Source organism: Acanthochromis polyacanthus, chromosome 3 (assembly GCF_021347895.1).
Source record: "Acanthochromis polyacanthus isolate Apoly-LR-REF ecotype Palm Island chromosome 3, KAUST_Apoly_ChrSc, whole genome shotgun sequence".
NCBI classification, from domain to species: domain Eukaryota; kingdom Metazoa; phylum Chordata; class Actinopteri; family Pomacentridae; genus Acanthochromis; species Acanthochromis polyacanthus.
In genome coordinates, this window is record NC_067115.1 from 8,410,521 (window position 1) to 8,430,663 (window position 20,143).

Genomic DNA, 20,143 nt, shown 5'->3' on the forward strand with positions numbered 1-20,143 from the left:
CACTGTGTTGCAAAGTTGAGCAAGAGGGAACTCTGCACAGAGTGAACATTACTTTGCTTCCCAGTGATGCAGATTTCACATTAATTATAGCATATGTAACCTCTTATTTAAGCCTCACGCCGGTGCTCACACGTATTCACACTGTCACTGTGTCTCCCTGAACATTCCCTGCACAGCTTGTGTTGCTGCCTGTTTGAAAGCAGCCCAGTAATCCTGGATCAGAGAGTACAAAGGGCCCCAGAGTGCTGGTGATGTAAGCACTGTGTCCACCGCTTTCCCCACTGCTCTGCCCTCTCCCACATGCTGGGGGTGGGTGGGTGAGGCGGAGGAACATCCCCTGACCCTGGAGACCACAGAGCGACGCGCTAACCTCTGCTCTACCTCAGGCTGCTGATGAAGCTGGGAGTCGGTGTGGAGGTATGCGGCTGAGCTGTGGGCGGCGGTGGATCGGCTCGGTGTGACTTACTACATTTGCTGTGCCTCACTTTTGTTAGGCCACGTTGCCTCAGGTGAGTATCTCTGGGTAAACATTTACCTTGTAAACGCCTTGGGCAGCCTGGGATCACAGATGGGTGGCAGAGTGTTTGCTGTGAAAGTTGTAACCTTGTATTGGAAAGCAGCTCTGTCCGTCTTATCTGAATGTGCCGCTTCATTTTACTGTATGAAAATTTCATGGGCTGCTTGGCGTTTTGTGTGTGCAAACATTTCAGGTCTCCATGGATTTGCTGCAGGACTCCAGTCAAACAATGTGGGGTCTGAATGCCCGGCTGAAGGGCTTCTTGGAGCAGGTGAACCGGCTGCAGGAGGCCAATCTGCAGCTGGAGGCTCAGATCGCCGAATGGAGCGTCAGGAGCAGCTCGCATTCGCAGGACTGGACTCAGCAGGAGCAGACTGTCATGGAACTCCGGGACCAGGTCAGAGTTTGATTTGAAATCACCTGAACTATTAAACTGCACAGCTGTTTTTCAGTATCACTTCCACTAGGCTGAAATTGTGCTCCATTACATCAGCAGTGTTGGCTGCCAGAGAACAGGAGCAGGTGTGTATAATCAAACAGCAATGGCTGCAGTAAAAACACAGCCCCATTGTCCGCTGTGTTGTTGATGACAGCTGCATGTGAACAATATCAAATGCATGTTTAATTAGAGGCCAAGTCAGGCGGCTTAGTGGCAGCAGTGCAACCCTGGTTTTTAGACCTATTACATGCCGGTTTCACTGACTACAATCACCACATAACATCAACCTGTTTTTAATTTATGACATTCTAAGAGAAGATATTTCTGAGTTCTCTCTCCTTCTGTTCATGGTTGTTCTGTTTCCATAGAGGTGCAGGACTTTATATTGCACTGAAAAATGAGTCCACAGTGAGTAAAAATGTGACGTGTTCTTCTTTGGGTTATAGTCATGACATAACAAACTACATTGCAAGAATTGACAACATGTGGTGCAAAATGTGGCTTTGAAGCTGTAAAAGTTGTGAATTGCTGTTGCTAACTGATAATAAAATTTCTAAATGTAGCTTGTAAAGTGTTTCAAAAGGCAACAAAAGCTATATCAGTCAGATAGAAGCACAATGTGCTGCATAAAGACCAACACAGAGTTGGAAAGCGTAGAAATATGATTAAGGAAATAACAGATGCTTCAAAGGAATTTAAAACTTGAGTAAAACCAGGAAAGGTTCCCCGGAAGATACTGCAAAGAAGTCATTGACTTAGCCAAGGTGATTTCTTCCTCCCAAAGCCTTGAGGCCCGACAGCAAACATTCTGTCACCTTTAGTTTTCAGCCGAGCCAATGGAAAAGACCAAATTCGTCTGCCTGAGGATCTCAAAGTGTGTATTGGTGCATAAAGGTTAGATATATATATACTGTAGCTGGACCCTGAAAGTAATCAATAAAGTCTTAAAATCTATCTTCAAACTCACTGGCAGTGTAAAGAGGCTGAAACAAAAGCGATGTGATCGGACCTCTGAGTTCTGTGCAGTCTCAAGTCGATCAATAAAATTTTTGTTCAGGCATGTTAAAAGGTTGTGGCATGTAAAATTATCTCTGTCTTTAATTCTCTAAACCTCAAAACCTGCCAGTAGGTTTGATGTGTGCATCTTTTTGAAAAATTGCCAAAAATGAAACCATTTATCAAAGTCAGAAACTGTAAAAACAGACAGATTCTTCAAATTTCCAACTTTTTGGGAGTCCTTGAGCATATCGTGTCATGTTTTTCCATCAAAATTGGCCAAAATAAGCTTAAAATTATGATATATTATCAAAATCACATTAAACTACACATCTCATTCATAAATTCTCTAAAAACAAAACAAAAAAATTGCACCAGATTCTATTAAAAACAATCCAAAAAATTCTGCACTTCTTGGTCTAACCATAAAGTCATGACTGACTCTATAACAAATATTTAGAGAGTTCTTGACTGAGCTGCAGGCGGTATTTACAAAAAGCAGTAAAACAGACTGCATCGATAATATAAATGTAGCATGGCTCAAAAATGGTACACAGAGCATGGAGTTGTCGGAAGATGCATTCAACTTGGTGAAACATCTTTCTACAGCTGATGTGCAGAGTCGAGTTTATAGAGACTGTAAAAATGAAAATGTTCCTCAGTGTGCCTTACTCCAAAGTGACAAAAAAAAATGTTTAAAATAACACAAACTTATCTAGGACAATCATGACAATTGAAGATGCATTCAGGTGTGAAATATCTTTCTCGAATTGATGTGCAGAGCAGTGTGAAAACGACTAATTTGTAGAGATTGTAAAAATGTAAGCCGTAAAGTATCTATAGCACATGGAGCCCCTATTTTTTCACAGTGCAAATAATCATATAAATTCAACTTCCTTTTTATTTTTTATGATATATTTATCACTGTGTCATACTGCACAGAAGACGTTTCTGAATTATATGCTACTGCCTGTTGTGGTTGTTCTGTTTCCATAGAGGTGCAGGACTTTATGTTGCAGTGAAAAATGAGTCCACAGTGAGGAAGAATGTGACAGGAGCAGAAACTATTCAAACTATCTACCGCTGAAGTCACCACATAACAATTCCATTGCAAGAAGTGACAATGTTTGGTGGCTAAATGTGGGTTTGAGGCTAGGACAGTTTGCTGTTGGCAATTACTAATTTTCATCTATAAAACTGATTTCAGAGCAGATTGAACACTGAAGCTCATTTGTCATCATGCTAAAGTAAGATCAGTGAAATCTTTCAGATTCATGAGAAACGAAAATGTAAGTAGTCAGATGACATACGTTTAGAGGTACATACAGATCAAAGAAGCTTGTTGCAGAGGATTATGTGTGTCATTATGCCTGGACGGGAGCCAGAGAAACCAATGGTGGCTGTCACACACTGAAAGAATGCGGAAAGCTTTTTACCTCCACCGGCCTTTTCCACCCACCGAAGCATTAACCTGATCTCACATGACTCGATGTTTCAACTGTGGATTTAAAGTCACTTTCGCTCTGAAACGCCTGAGTAGGAGTCGCTGACAGATGTCTCAATTACTTTCTCGCAAATGTTCCCATGCCTACAACGAGCGAAAGAGCAGTTCCTTTGTCTGCTAATCCACTCAAGGCTTTTATTTAGGATTGCTTTATCTCCTTAAGTAGTGCTTGGTATCATCTTTTTATTTACAGCAATGACTTAATGTTGACTAATCAGCTTCTAAGACGTATGTTGAGGATCTTTTCTTGACTCACAAACCTCACCGGGGCTCAGAAACATTTACCGTCCACATACTGAATTTATAATAATGTTTAGTATAAAACCTTATGGAATATTCCATGCTATCTTTGGCTTTCCTTCAACAAGGGTGTGGCTCATTCTAAGTGTGTTCAAGTCATGAGGAAACAAAGGGAAATAAGGGCGTGTTCACATTTTTTTATGTGCGTGATAAAAGACAAGGAAACACCTTTTTCTGCTTGGATTTCTCCATTAGACCTGAAGAATGTTTGGTTTTGCAGTATCAACACAGCCTTTTTTGAATCCCAAGCAGTAGGACTTCACGTGAAGATGGAGAGAATGATCAAAATCTTATTCATTTTACATTTATACAGCACGTTTTAACAGAACCATAATTAACCTGCAATGGCACAGATGTGTGCAAAAAATCATCTTGGAAAACAGGATAAAAACCTGTAGTCAATTTGTAAAACTAAATAAAACAGGACACAGCTTCTAAGAGCCATGAATTGTAATTTAGTGGTGCTTGTTACACAACTTTGTGTAGTTTTTGTTGTATTTATGACTAGTATGTAAACAGCACATACAGACTTTAGCATTGATTTGAATTTTGAGTGCTGAGCAGATGTACTTGCGTTCCTACTACAAATCAACTGCTGCAAACTTCTCGAGAGTTATCCATGAAAATCATACAAGGAACAACTGATTAAATGGTGAGGGGTTTTCTGAGGCCGATTAATGCCCCCCTCCTGCTAGGTCGTATGATTGGGTATCCGTACATAATGTAAGCATGCATAACACACACCTGTGTTCAGCGCAAGGTCATTGTGTTTGCTGGTACATCTATATTAAATAGCTACATTCTGTATTGCCACGATTTCTGCCACAAATTATTTTAAAGATTTCATCCGTCGGAAATCATACGACTGAGCAGCCTTAGTAGAGAACTGTGCTCTCTGAATGCTTTTCTTGTTGTTTATGTTACACAGCTTGTCATACGTACTTAAACAGTTATGACAGTTAAACAAAAAACATTATTCTTGTCACTTTTAACCAAGTATTTCATATTAGATATACATCTTGTATTATTTTCACATGCAGCTACATATGGTTCAGAAAATATTACTAATTGACTTCTGCTTTATCAATATTTTTTAATATGAGCACAAAGGTGGGACTTTTCATGTCGGCTTTGATATTTTTTCAATTGCAATGCACCCATAATTCTAGATTATTTGATCTACTTGTTCAATATGACAGATTATGAATCAGTGACATGGTAAGAAATCACAATGAATAATTTTGGCTTTTATCTTGAATAGTTCCCGAGATATTCTTACTGAAACAGCCTCAAATTTCAGGGTGTGAAAAATTCTGCTCAAAGTAAACTGAAAAACTGCTGAAACTTTTAAAATAAGTGATATTAAAATTTAGAGACACCATTTCAAATACCTGCAGTTTATGATTTTAAAAAAGTTTCAAGTAAATCAGAGATGGTTAAGCAGAAGGCCCCTGATGATTTGTGATAGAATAACCCAGCTGTATGTTGTTTTTTCCATCTAATGGTGTGGTATTGTATTTTCCTTTTGTTTTTGTCAGGTCGGTAAACTCCTGATGGAGAACGCCCAGCTGGCTCTACAGTCTGACAGCATGAAGTCCAGAGCTGCTGCCATCCAGGCCAGGTCAGCTCCTCCTCCATCAATACAGTCTACGGCTTATTGAGAAGCATAATAGCCATGAGATCTCACCCCATAAACCTGTTACACTCTTTTGTCTGCTTTATGTCCAAAATGATCAGGTAAAATGGTGAAAATGTGTCTTTTTCTGTATGTAAGTGGTGATATTTATTTATTAACTCGGGCCAGTTCTCGCTCCTGTGAGCCAACCTGCATACAAATCCAGGCCAGGCTTTGTGCAGCGTCTGCACTTTCACTTCTGTATTGATGCAGAGTGACACTGAGCGCCGCTGTTAGCCATTAACCCCTGAAGGACGGCAGAAACACACTGCAGCCTCCAACACACACTCACACCTGTTCTGTTTATAGCTGCACCTGATGCGTCTCCTGACCGACACTCTGTTTACAGCCCACTTTTTATGCTTTTATGATTTCTGCAACACGCTGGCTCACAGTAAAGCTGGAAAAGGAGCTGAAACCACAGTTTTCAACCCCTCATTAGATACTAACTGGCTGTAGGAATCTCTGTTTATATTATCTGGTTTTACTCTGTATTTTGTAACAGTGGGGAACATGTCAGTTTCTCCTAGCAGTTTCTGGGCGTTTATTGCTTGTGCCAGATTTTTCCTCTCTGTGGGCTCATTTTTCACTGCAATGTAAAGTCCTTAACTTCTATGGAAACAGAACAAATGTGTCTGAAACTCAACTCAGAAATGTATTTTGTGCAGTATAAGTAAGTTATAACCTCATGAATCATAAAGAAATATCAAAAATTTAATTTCTTTGATTAGTTATTTTACAAAAATACAAAAAAAGAACAAAATTGAGTCAACATGCACAACATTTTTCCAAGTTCCTACAGGTGTTATCAGTAGTGGAAAAATAAATGGTGACTCTATGTTCTGTAGATATTTTACTACATGCATTTTTAATTTTTAAAAAAGTGAATATTTGTCACATGACCGTTGGTCAAAGGTGACTCACTGTTAGCTTCCTGGTTGTGCCAAAGGAGAGCAGATTTTTTGTTTTACAGAATCGGGTAGTTGTACAAATTTTATTTTAGGTGATTTTTTTTTAAATGAGACGTGTAGGATAAAAATAGTTTTGTCGAAATATCAGGATTTTAAGATTAGATTTACAGTTTTGTATGTCAAGATTATGATAAGGAAGTAATTAATTGTATGGAACAAATCTGGAATCAATATGCCAACATATCTTTGCAGAGATGTAACTTCTTACATTATAGATTTGTTTTGAATTCTATTTTTTGGAAGCACTGCCTACAGTTCAGCTGAAAAGTCCCTGAATTTTTGTGACATGACTGTTGGTCACAGCTGAGTCACTAAAACCTTCTTTGTTGCACCAAGAAACACCATTTTTTTAAGTGTGTGGTTGCAACATGTGTTTATTTTTGATTCTTAAATGAATTTGGTGGATTATCATGGTGTTAAGCTGAGATTCAACTAGGTTTGATGACCAAATGGCACATCATGGATGAATAGCTGTAAAGACTCAAAAATTCCCTCTGTTTTTACAGTTCCTTGCTCTGATAAATGATGTAATTTGAGCGTTATATAAAACCAAATATAACAAAAATAGCATGCCTTTCAAACCCACCAGTAGATTTTGGTGGTGTTTGAGGTTTCTCAATTTTCAAATGTAACCTACACCAATGATCTTGACCATAATGTCTTACCTCCCTTTGTTTGTGCGAGATCTGTCTGTGATTGATGCATTTCGTTGGTTAAATGATAACAGTGATTTCTACATGGACGTCATTTGGCTTCACATCGTAGGTGTGAGACTGAGGAGAAGACCACCCGGCGTCTGGAGCAACAAGTGGCTCTGCTCAGAGAGTCAAAGAGGAAAGCAGATTGCAGCACTGCAACGCTGCAGGCCGACTTCCATCGCTCCATGACTGAGCTGCAACAGATGAACCAGGAGTTTGAGGTCAACAAATGTGACACAAAACTTACTACATTTCCTCTGATCATTCATTTGTCTGCCTCTCTTACTATGTTTCCCCTTTATGTTTTTATGTGCCACATTAGTCCCTTCTAGAAACCATCATTCGGTCAAAGCGTTCTGTACTTTGGTGGCCTGGCATTAAAATAACGAGGCATTAAGCTTCTTCAGAACACAAAACAATTACCTGCATGATTGGAGAATGGAGCTGACACTTGATTTTAAAGTTGGCTAGAAGTTCAAATTATTAGATTCACTTCTTATTGGCTCAGGAAGCAGTTAGTGTTGGTCTCTTCCCTGATGAATTTTGATAAACAGGCCTAACTCTGTAACTCTCCCTTAACTTATTTCCATGCTGATGAAAAATTATTAAAAGTCAGACTAGTCTAAAATAAAGAAAACACTCAGAAAACAGTGCAAAATTTCACAGTAAGGTTAAAATTTGTCCAAAAAAGTGCCCATATAAGAAGTATCTATTAAAAGCCATTTGAAACCATTGCATGCATTCTTCTAGCCTAGCCGGACTAGACCCAGCTCTTAAGACGCAAGGGTCTAGGAACTCTCGACAGGGAGGGAGGCGGGCTAAAAGGTTGTCTTTCAAATCACTCTGCAGCAATTGGGTAGGTATACAACCAATCAGCGCAACGAATAGGCTGATGTAGTTCCGAGAGCGCCGGATTGTGGCTAAGTCCCATTAGCTTCCCAACCAGTGGAGCCAACTGGTATATTAAGGATTTGCCATATCCTGTCGGCATAACTCCAAATACGTCTTTTTTCTCAATGAAACACTTCAGTGCTGTCCTTTGTTTATCTTTCAAGTTGAATTTTAGCTTCAAATCTTTAAGGGCTGTGGCCAAAGCCGAGTCGAAAGATAACTGTTTATTGTGCGCCGGTTGTTTCTGTCAGAATCGTCACGCCTCTGTTGTCACTTAGTTACGCCCACCTTCTGACTCTACACTTCATGGTGATTCGTCCAGCCAGTTTTAGGAGAATCCAACCTCGAGCCTTATGGAGAGTAACTAGACCCACCCTGGCAGAGAATTGAATTTGTTGCCGTGGGTTGTCTAGCGTGGCTAGGCTAGCATTCTTCACTAACCAGAACCAAACTTAAATACCGCTGAATTATTGGGCGTCGGGCAAACAGAATCATTATCCCAACACTTGTCAACAACTCATGTAATGAAAGTTAACAAACAACATTCTGCAGAAATGCCCTGCAGGTTGCTGCCTGTGCTGAATGTTGCTACACATTTCTGTGGGCGGATGGTTTGTTCTTCCTACATTCAAATTTATTTTCATTTTCTAGATCAAAGCATCTCTAAACCGCACTGGGTGTCATCAGTCCCACGTTTAGCTTCACTGGTTTACAACACTGCCAGTGATGGATGAATGAATTACAACTGAGACGCAACAGTTAATGAGATACTGACTGACATGTCTGATGCTGTCTAGCAATGATGGCAATTTATTCATAAGTCTCTTGGTGGCCTTGTTAGGTCACTCTGTTTTTGGCAGCGGACTGCTCTAGGCAGATTTACATATTTTTTGTTTTTCTTAATCATGGATTTAACTGGACTACAAAAGATATTCATTGACAGAAAGTTTCTTGTTTCCGTCCCCTGACTTTTACTTTTCCATAACCTTTTCACGTAGTTGCTTGAAGTGTTTTTCTGTCTTCATGGTGTAGTTACAAGCAGGAGTACTGATTCACCAGTGGCTGGACCTTCCAGATAAATATGTCTTTATACTACAATCACTGAGACACATTTACCGCAATCAGATGATCTACATTCCACTAACTATGTGACTTCTAGTACTAGTTTTCTGCCCTTTTGCCAAATTAGTCACTTCAAATGAGGTAAAGACTTATGCAGTTACGTATTTTGCATTTTATATTTTTGATGAATTGAAATTCATTTGTAGAAATGTTTTCACTTTGACATGAAAGAGTCTTTTTTGTAAATTCTTGTCAAAACAGTCAAATTAAGTTTACCATGATTCAGTGTGGGCTGCACAGTGGAATGGTGGTTAGCACTTCCACCTTGCAGCTCAAACATCCCTGGTTTGCATCCCAGCTTTCCTCTGCATGGAGTTTGCATGTTCTCCCTGTGCATGCGTGGGTTTTCTCTGGGCTCTCCGGCTTCCTCCCACAATCCAAAAACATGCTGAGGTTAATTGATTACTCTAAATTGCCTGTAGAATGCGAGTGTGATTGTTTGTCTGTATATGTAACCCTGCGACAGACTGGTGACCTGTCCAAGGTGTCCCCTGCCTTCAACTTAAGTCAGCTGGGATAGGCTCCAGCCCACCCACGACCCCAATGAGGATTAGGCGATGTATCGGTAATTGATGGATGATTCAGTGTTGTAAGGCAGTAAAATCTTCCAAGGGGATGAATATTTCTTGTAGGCACCGTAGCATCATCACTGAGCCAAATTTTCAATGTGTGACAACACTGGTGTCAGCCTAAACTGTATTTTGTTGCACCTGATAAATAGAAGATGCTAACATGCTAACCCCATGTAGCTGCTATTCTGTCTGTAAATCCTTAATACTGTGCTGAAAAGATGCCTCCTTTACGAACGCTGCATGACCCTGAGCTGGGCTAAGTGGCTTTAAAATACAGGAGCAGACAACTGTGTAATTATGGGAATCATTATTACCATTGTTATTGTGACAGATGAATTACGAGTGACCTGTTTCAACCCTGACATAATGGTCCTGTAATAACAGGGTGTGTGTTTGTATGTCTTCACAGCATCTTCTGATTCCACTCGTCCCTTCACTCTGACCTCATCCACCCCTCCTCTTCATTTTCCTGCTGACTAATACCCCCTCCTTCACTTCTAGAGCTTTTCCTACACACACATGTATTCACACATGTTGTGCTTCTTCTTTTTGCCTTGCCTCTGCATTGCGTGATCTAACTGCCCTCTTGAAACACACAGATACACTCACGCTATTCTCCTGTCCTGTTTTTGTCCTCTGCATTTATTCACCTTCTCATTCACAGACTATATTTGGCTCTTCTCTTGTTATTCTCTTGTATTTCTTGCTATCCTTCACTCCCCCCCCCCTCCCTCCCTTCCTTTCACTCTCTCCCCTCCCTCCCCCTCATCCTCCCTCTGGTTGGCTGGTTACAGGCAGCCCGGGCTCTGCAGCTGCAGCGGGCCGGTTCCTGCGATGCTCTGTTAGCGACGGCAGCAGCACCAGCAGCAGGAGGAAGAGGGGAGGAGGAGGATGGCACAGGGATGGAGCTCACCCAGCTCCTCGACCGAATCAGAGCGCAGTGCGACCAGAGCAGACTTCCGGGCCCCGGAGAGAGGCACCTCGGCCTGGGCGCCGTCTCAAATCCACCCCCCGGCTTGGTTGGGCCTGGCCGAGCCGGAGCCGGAACCGGAGCAGCATCCAGAACACACAGAGGAGCTCTCAGCGAGGTACGCATACACTCCTGCAGCTTCACTTTTATTTTCTCTGCATCTTGTCCTGGATCTGTGCCAGCCAGACACTCCCTCAGGACCAACTCTGGGCTGTCCCAGAGGCTGAATGATGTGCTCCAGTGAAGTTAAATGGTTAGTTTGTTGACTGTGGCTGCAGGCTGCTTTCTCTGGGTGATGTCAGAATCAGTGCCTTTTCAACACACAGTTGGTTTCTGCTCTGTGTAAGTGATCCCAAATTGCAACCTAAGCATCTTTATCTACAGATAGCAGCTTCCTTTCATGTTGAAGTTCCTGCTGCAGATTTAGCCTGACTGTCCTCTTTCTCAGAGTGCAGTCTGGGGTTGCATTTTTATTATTCCAGCGTTCCTGTAGCCACAGCACAATGACTTTGGTCTGACAGTGACAATAAAGTGCCTTCGCCAAGAGGCTGTGAGCTCCCACAGTGCTAAATCAGAGCGGCTATTTACATCAGACTTTGTCCGTCTGTCCCACTAAAGTAACAGTTACACAATAATGCTGCAGTCAAACGCCTGCATGGTGTCCATAGTAATAAGGGGTGATATTAAGATGTAAGATGCTGCACCTTCAACGAGGGTAAAATAACATTTAATCAGCTGGATGTTATGATGTTAGAACATCTTAAAGGGAAACCATTGAGTTGAAATGTTTACTCTTGAGTTAGAGTCAAAACCCTCATGCTTGCACCAAAATGCGTCCATCATTGTTTCAGGTTTAAACCACCGATCCCTAAGAGGTTTCTGGGCATTTTTTGCTACTGTTGCATTTTTCACTCATTGTGGGTTCATTTTTCACTGCAACATAAAGTCCTGCACCTCTGTGGAAACATAACAACCGTGAAAAAGAAGAGAGAACACAGGAATTTGTTCTGTGTAGCATAACAGAATGACAGAAATTATAATTAAGATAAAACAATAGTTGAATTTCTCTGATTATGGATTTTTAAAAACATGTAAAAAATGCAATCACAATTTACAACATTTTTCCGACTGCACACAGGTGTTATCAATGCTGGAAAAAAGTAGTGGCAGCACTTAGTATATTTTGTTGTTTACATTTTTAGTTTGTGTCCATACTTACTTCCTCTATGCTCTGTAAACACAGACTGCAGTTCGGACGAAATGCTCTTTAGTTTATGTCACATGACTGTTGGTTGCAGCTGAGTAAATAATGACCTCTTGGTTGCATCAAGGAGTGCAGAATTCATTGTTTTTTATTCAGTCTAGTTGATGCACAATTTGTTTTGTTGGGATTTGTAATTGAATTTGTTTAAACATCTCTATTTTAAGTTTAGATTTGGGTAATTTTCCAAATAGAATCCCACTTCACATATACTACATTAAAGGACTATTGAAAAGCTGAATATCCACAGAATCTTTATGGTTTTTACAGTTTCTTATAGACCTGCTGGCAGGTTTTAAGTTAAGGCTTTTACAGGTGCAATGGGGAATTTTCTTGTAAACAAACCATAATTGTTTTTATAATTTAAATAAATAAAAAGCACCAAATGTACATTTTTATCCTTAAAAAAACATTTGCAAAGGTAACAAAAAGTAATGTTTCAAATCCTGAATTGTTTATATCCAGGTTTGCTAACTTGTAGACATCCTCTTTCCTGTCTTTGTTTGCACTTTCCTGTATTTCTGAGAATGTTTCAGTGCAGCACAGGAGGACTCACACACAGAACAATATAATGAGAACAGAGTCTGGATCTTAAATACTTCTCTTTGATATTGTGAGGGTCTGGACAGACTGTGAGAAAATGTGCAAAAATAGATCAAACCTTTCATTCCATTTTGGATGTTCCTTGGTGCAAAATGAGAGATGCTTGGGGAGTCATCTTATATGTGTGTCACTCTACAGTTGCACCCAGTCAATTGATTTATTGATTAGACACACATGAAGCCAGCTGCCTGAAGTCCAAGTCATACCAAACGCACAGAGTCATGTAATTCCATGCATTAACATCTTCTCTTACATTAACATGTATACTGTATATTTACATACTATTGTTAGCTTTTACTCTGGGACCCACTGATATAGAAAAATATAGTCACAGAAACAGGGTAACAGATACATCTGCATTCACGTTGGAGTAAAATCTGATCCACCACAACAGCTCAGTGTCAGTGCAGCAGAAAGACAAATCTGAAATCCAATAATTGTCATCTGCAAAATGATGTGCACCAACTGATTTAGGATTTTAACACTTTTATATTCACTGATTCTGATTTGGAATAGTTTGTTTGTGTTTGACTATTTGGCACATATAAGAGAGTAGGCATTTTTTTTTGTAAATTACCATTGGCAAAGATTGATCAGTGGAATACAACAATGTAATAAGGAACAAAAACACCACAGCTTACAATGTAAACATAAATTTCTTATTTTACAAAATTTATCCTTTTTATAATTTTTTTTCAATATTTTTCAAACAAATATATCAGTAAATTTACAAAAAAATAAACTGTATGGTGTAAATAAATGATATAAGCACATAAAAATGCAAACACAGTAGAATAATAACAATAATAACATTTAGAGACTAAAATGAGGACAGCTGAAGGGATATTTAAAAAAATGTTTTTAAGGCTTTAGTTTGTTCTATTTGTTTACATTAAATAAAACACTTCAACACTTCAGGGAGCTACAACATTGAAATGCTTTCCACTTAAATGCCTCAGTATAATAACCCAGCCACATAATATAAAAGGCATTATGACTGTGACACCACTTGTTCTGCAAAATCTTTTCATGCTGTATCTAGAGCTTACTGGCAATTCTTCTGTACTTTTACATGTTGCTGCTACTTTTAGTAAAGTAATGGATCCAAATCCTTCATCTGCTTGAGATAACAGATGGAATAAAAGCTTCCTTGAACATTGTGAGGAAAAAGGCTTGATAAGAAGTTGTCAGTTCTGACCTGCTGATGAGGGACAATCTCAGCCTAAATCTGCTTATATTTCTCCTCTTAATTGAAGATCGCTTCATGGGTTGAAACAGATAATGAGAGTCATTGGAAATAAAACAGAAAATGACTTGCGTAACTTCTTTTGTTTTTGCTGTCAAAATATTGTCATAACTGTGCTGAGACAGCTTCGCCGCTTCACTGCGTTTGAAGGGAGTCGAGGACGGAGGGCGTGAAGCTCCAACAGCTGTACAGTGTGTCAGCACAGCTTGTACAGCTGAATATACAGGGTGTCTGCACTGGGCTCTGTTTACCTAAACTGAAACGCAAACTACCCACAGCTCCACCTGTAGCTGCTGCAGTGGGAAGAAAAGGTGTGTGCCATTGCGTGAGGTGCTTGTACATGCCCCTTGTCTGGTTTTTTATTATGTAGCATCCAATAATTCACAACGTATCATCAGCTGCTGCACAGAAACTTCATCTTTATTATGTGTTGTGTACATCTTGAAAACTTGGAGGTGTACAATAAAAGCTGTGAGAATGTGAAGATGCTTACGTACTACTATTCCTCATTTTTTAAGCAGAAAATGAAAAACCAACAGAATGCACAGCTGCCTCTCAGTCCACCAAGTTTGTTTACTTTCTACAGCTGCTTCTGTTAACTCTAAAATGCCTCAGCTAAGAGTAAAACTCACCAAATGTTCTGCTGTTGGCTGCAAGAGTGAACACAAGAGTCTTCATGTACTCCCAGCATCTGAGGAGCTGAGCATCCAGTGGATTACTGTTATTCGTAATGCTAACATTAGCTTTGATGATCCACAGAGCTCTGTGGAAACTGTAACACTGAGGGGCATCCAGAGATGGTGGAAACTTTAATTTAAACCAGTGTACAAGGACTGGATGGGTTATTGTGTTTTCACGTCGGCTGTTGTGTTTCAGTTCAACCTAAACTCAGCTGCTGTTTACATCTGTTAGCTTCTCTCCTGGTCTCTGTGCTCATGTATGCTACATTTTGATACAGCCAAAAAGATTCTCTCATTTTCATATTTTTCTGTTGTCGGACATCAGAACGAATGTGAAAAATGACTGAAATGCAGCACATTATGACACATTAAACAGCAGTCCCTCTACAGTCATTTTCTGTGCACCACTGAACACATTTTTTTAATCCTGTAATGTTACCTGACAAACAAATAACTTAAAAACAGCAGATGTGCTGTGAATTCAGAGATATTTCCATGTAAAATAGCACAGAGAGAAAGTAAGATGCGAAAAAAGTCTCATTCATGTTTTTGTCAGCTGCTGTATGGTCGAATGTTTTGCTCCTTGCTCTCAATTACAGCTGTAGAGAGAGTCTTCTTCCTGAAGGGGGCGGGGGCAGCAGCAGCTCAGCTGTATTTAAAGCTACATACACTGAAAGAGGACTAAAACCTAGAGTTGCACAGTCATGGAAAAATTAACTGTGTTTGCATTATTAAAAATTCAGTGGATATGTGAGACTTTAATTAATCTGTTGAAAGGCTGCACAATATGGGACCTTTAAAATTTTAGGAACGTGTTTACAGATGGCAGCGGTGTCAGATTTAAGCCTCTTTCGGTCTTTCTGTCCTCACCCAGGAGGAGGCAGCATGGGCGCAGGTGAGCCTCGGTGGTGCTGCCCTCAGGGAGGCTCGGGCTGAACTCACTGAGGCCAGGAAGCAGTGGCACTCCCTGCAGGTGGAGATCGAGACCCTACATGCCTTGGTAAGAAAACACACATAATGATACAACACTTGTCACACTGATAACACTTATCCCAGGGCAAGTGGCAGACTGCCTGTGTTGACTTTGGGTAAATGATTAGAAAAAGCTAATAATAAGTAAGAAAGCTCACACAATATACTGAACACATATTAGCAAAAGGCGTAGCACACTCTGTATATGATGGGATGTTGATGGTTTTGCAGTTTACATTTTATACAGTTAAATTTCTGACAGTATACTACTACTTTATACCTTCCAGGAAATCATTCTTTCCTACTTCTCCTCTGATTCGGTGTTTAGTGCTGTGTGTAACGGAGACAGAGGGCCAGTGGGAATCTTTGGCTCCCACTGGCCCTCTGCCTCTGTTACCGTTTAAACATGAAAAACCTCTAGAGCCATCTGTTAAAACTAAATACCTGCACCTACTGTGATTTTAAAAATGTATATTTACAGTCTTAGACACTAAGAGACAGCAGTTCTTTGAGCTTCATGTTAGCATTAGTACCCTAAACTAATAATGTTCAACAGGTGGCAAGGCATATTCTGCACTTTTTACGTTCTGTTTTGCTAATTTATGACAACATCTGCTTTTTAGTTAACAGAGCTACTTTAATTATTAATCTTCATTATGTAGTTATATTTTGAAAGTTATTTTTATGATTCAGAACTCTAGCCATATGGTTTGTAGTATAACTTCTCAGTCCCACTCAATCATTATAAAAGTTAAATGAAAACAACTTTTTCTTCAAATGTGTGACCAAATATTTCATAATTAAAAGTTTTCAGTATGTTTAGTTTTGTATTATTGTGACATGCAGCTACATATGTTTTAGAAAATATCAGGCGTTGACTTCTGGATTATCCGTTTTTTTCTTAATATGAGCTCAAAGATGGGACCACATACTTTTTTTTTCAAATTTTAGTCTGAATTTTTTTCAGAGTTCAGATTTTGTTTTTTCAGATTTTTTTCTTCAGATTTTCAGATTTAAACTCATCCATAATCAGAGAATTTTCATCTACTTGTCCACTTCTGCAACATCTGAATCAGTGGCATGAGGGGAAATTAAAGTGAAATTTTCAGGCTTTTTATCTTTAATAGTTCCTGAGATATTGTTGTTCAAACATAGATTCAAACTTCAACATACAAATAAAAATACAATGTGCTGAAAATAAGTTGACAGACATTTTTTTTTTAAATGATCTTCAAAAGTACTTAATATATCAATCTGGTAGAAACCATTTTAATCTTCCATGGTTGAGCAGAAGCCCCCTTATGATTTCAGATGAAATAACTCAGTTATCTAACTCAAAAATGCAGACATTGGGCTCTTTAGAAACCAAAAATATTACCGTCCAGTCATCATCCTATATTCTTTCCTCTCGATGTGCAGGAGAAAGGCCTGGAGAACTCCCTGCAGAACACCCAGCGGCTGTACTCCAGCCAGCTGCAGGACCTTTCCCAGGTGATTGCCGGACTGGAGGGTGAGCTGGAGCAGGTGAGGAGCGGTTTGGCCACCCAGCGTCAGCGCCACAGCCAGCTGCTCAACACCAAGATGAGGCTGGAGCGCGAGATCGCCACCTACCGACGGCTGCTGGAGCGCGAAGAGGGCAGGTGAGGGCAAGAGGCAGCAGAAGGAACCAGGAAGGATTAATTCAGTTTGTGGTTTTACTTTGATACTTCTTCCTTTTGCTTTTTATTTGAGAATGTTTTCCTGTTAAACACTGCGAGAAGGAAGAATGTTACACAGCAAAATCTGCATTTGACAAGCAGACTTTTTACTGACATGAGTGGGACAGACATGTAATCTGCAGCTAAGCACAAAATAAACAAAATAATGTCTTAATTGACTCCATAACCTCGATCTGTCAGGCACATCATTTACTGTGTTGGTATTTTCAATTTAGTAAAAGCCAACCATTCTGTAACGGATTATGTCGACTCTCTCTTAATAGAAACTTAAAATCCACAGTAATCGCAGGTTCAGACAGACTCTAATGTTCCACCCATGCAACACAGTGACAACGACTGGAAACTGACCAAAGATTCTTCCAAAAGTGCAAATGGCTAATTAAATGAAGATGACAAACTTTCTCCCACTGATTCACAGACAAAAAATGCAGCTCTGTCTTTAATCAGAGGAGATGATAGAATCCAGACAGTCGACTTGTCTCCATGCTAGTTTTTGCCAGCGTCACGCTGTTTTATTAGGGAATATTCCGTTCGTTTGGCATGACCTTTAATTATCTTCTTTTTGGATGGAGAAGAGACTCTGAGATGCTTTGCAATTTTGCTGCATCAACCATGTGATTGTCATTTTATAGCCTGAGAAAGGTGATTTGGTTTTATGGTGCTTGCTGGGGTTACAGATGGAGCCGAGCTCTTCCTTTGGTTCTTCGTTTCTTTAGTCCGCCTGATGTCATTGATGCTCAAAGAGACAGACACAACGTGGCATCTGAAATCTGCATTGTGCCTTTGTATTTGAGAAGGGAGGCACCTGTGAGGGCAGGACAAAAAAATAAAGAGATGAGTGTATCCTCTCGCAGTTAAAAGGAATCTGTCTCACTGAAGCTTCTGCATGTGAAAACACAAAGGTTTGCGAGATCTGTGTGCCTGGATGAAATGAAAGGTACAAAAGATGATTCTGAAAGCTTGGTGCACAATGCTCTTAATTTATCTTGTAGACATTCAGAGTCATGTTCAGACGCATGAAAACTGCCTCTGGTGCTAGTTTATTAACTAAATCGGACAATAACGAGAGTCTGTAGTCGTGCAAATGATTAAATAGACTATTGAGACACAGCAGTGCTTTGAGATACAGGATACAACAATATCAATGTGCAGTATCGCTACAATATGAAATGACTCACACTTGCTTTACCTTGCAGTATTAAACAGTAGAGTCCTAGTTCTTAGTAAAATCAAGAAATAACATTTGAGATGTACAATAGTAAAAGATACAGGCCTCACAGTCAGAAGTAAGTGCAGCAAAAGTCAGTCATTACTGAGATTGAAATGTTTTATTTTACCTCTACTTTCTATGTCCACCTTTGTTTCTGAGGTCAAACTCGACCCTCCTCTCCATCATGGAAGATACCAGAGCCCTCAAATTTCTAAAAAAGACATTTTTTTCAGCCATTCTTTGCTGGAAGGGTTGTGTTACTACCTTTTCTTGTTTAAAATATCCCAAAGGCGTGGCAAGGTCACAGTTTTGACTTTTCTCTTCTTTAGAAACTCTTGTGTGGTTTTGGCAGTGTATCTGTTTGTGTACTCTTTCTTATGTTGTTTGAAGATCAGTTTCAAACTGTCGCTCTTTGGCACCAACCAGCCGTTTACTCTGAGACACCACGGAGATATTTTTATAAAGCTACAATCAAGCCAGTAAAGTCAGTGATAACATGATGAGTTGCAACAGACCAGCGTCCTTAAAACGGCATTTTACATACATTGTGACTACCTGCAAAAGTTACACATACTGTAGATACTGTACACGTTTTTTCTAGCAGTGTCACATTTTGTAAATTATAATGTGTTATAAACCTTTTCAAACACATTTCTATGAAAAGATTAAAAAGAATAATGCTTCCAAATCCACACTGAGGCACATATGCATTGAACTAATTTTTATAACTTTAATATGCTTGAAACGTGGTGTTGGATTGGGACTCGGTATATGCAGGTACTAAATATTAAATGACTTGGATCCGATCAGGGCAAAAATATTTTTGAAAACCTTCATCTCTGAATGGAGGAGTTGCTTTGATTTGTATATGCAAACACAACATTAACAGATACTTTTTAAACACTTCTGGACACAAACATGAAATAAAAATTCCCCTTTTTTTTCATTCACACACATTTTTTTCCAAATTGTAAATCTCTCTTTTGCCACACTGTAGCACTACTAAATTCCAAATTCACCAGAAATGTACATCCATTGTGCTTGACACACCTGGAGAATATTTAAATTGGCACAGTAGCTCTTATGTCCTGTAAAAGAACAAAAGAACTTCAGAAACATCAATAGGAGCTTTGTGTGATTTTCTGTATTACACCCCTTGATGCCTGAATTTATTTACAGTTAAATAAAAAACTTTTTTTGTGGGTTTTTGGTTTCCAGCTGATGCTAAAGTAAGTTGTTATTTGTCTATTACACATAGAACAAATACTTAATACTATAGATATATAATAATTAGGTTTAACTCCAACTGCTCCTACGGGAAACCAGAGCTTGCAAAAGGTTCCGAGATACATATTGAACATGCATAAACCAGCATTGTGAGAATGGATGTGTTATCCCAGCTGCAGTCTGAATGAAAGTGGTATGTTGCAAATTCGCGACAACAGGCATCAAGGGGTTAATATGAAGTAATGTCTTCTTTTAAAGTCCACATCACATGAATACAGAAAGTCAGCCTCTACTCTGTTCGACGCTCTTGTGTCTGCAGGTACATGGGTCGCAATGGGCAGCCGCTGAGTCTGAGGCCCTGGAGGTCCTCGGTGGTGGAACCAAAAGAGAACGGGCTGGAGAACGGCTTCAGCGACCCGGCCGTGACTCCGGATGAGCCCAAGTCAGAGCCGCTGCCTGAAATCCCTCCACTGTTACCTGCAGAAAACGGCCTCCAGAAAAGCATCCTGTACCGACAGCAAAGCCTCGTGATACTCACAGGTAACACACACAAACACAGACACACAACCTC

The 20,143-nt window shown here is 39.8% G+C and overlaps 1 protein-coding gene across 2 annotated transcripts in view; it reads left to right on the forward strand.

Moving 5' to 3' along the window:
• krt222 (keratin 222) overlaps positions 1–20,143 on the forward strand; it is a 45,833-nt gene that overhangs the window by 17,436 nt on the left and 8,254 nt on the right. The window contains exons 3-10 of one of the 2 annotated variants that reach the window (XM_022193375.2): positions 177–509; positions 711–914; positions 5,295–5,377; positions 7,168–7,321; positions 10,480–10,773; positions 15,320–15,445; positions 16,837–17,057; positions 19,892–20,112. In XM_022193375.2, coding sequence (XP_022049067.1) covers positions 717–914; positions 5,295–5,377; positions 7,168–7,321; positions 10,480–10,773; positions 15,320–15,445; positions 16,837–17,057; positions 19,892–20,112 — 1,297 coding nt within the window. In that variant the 5' untranslated portion in view covers positions 177–509; positions 711–716. The remainder of the gene's footprint in view (positions 1–176; positions 510–710; positions 915–5,294; positions 5,378–7,167; positions 7,322–10,479; positions 10,774–15,319; positions 15,446–16,836; positions 17,058–19,891; positions 20,113–20,143) is intronic. The other variant, XM_022193376.2, reaches the window with a different exon arrangement.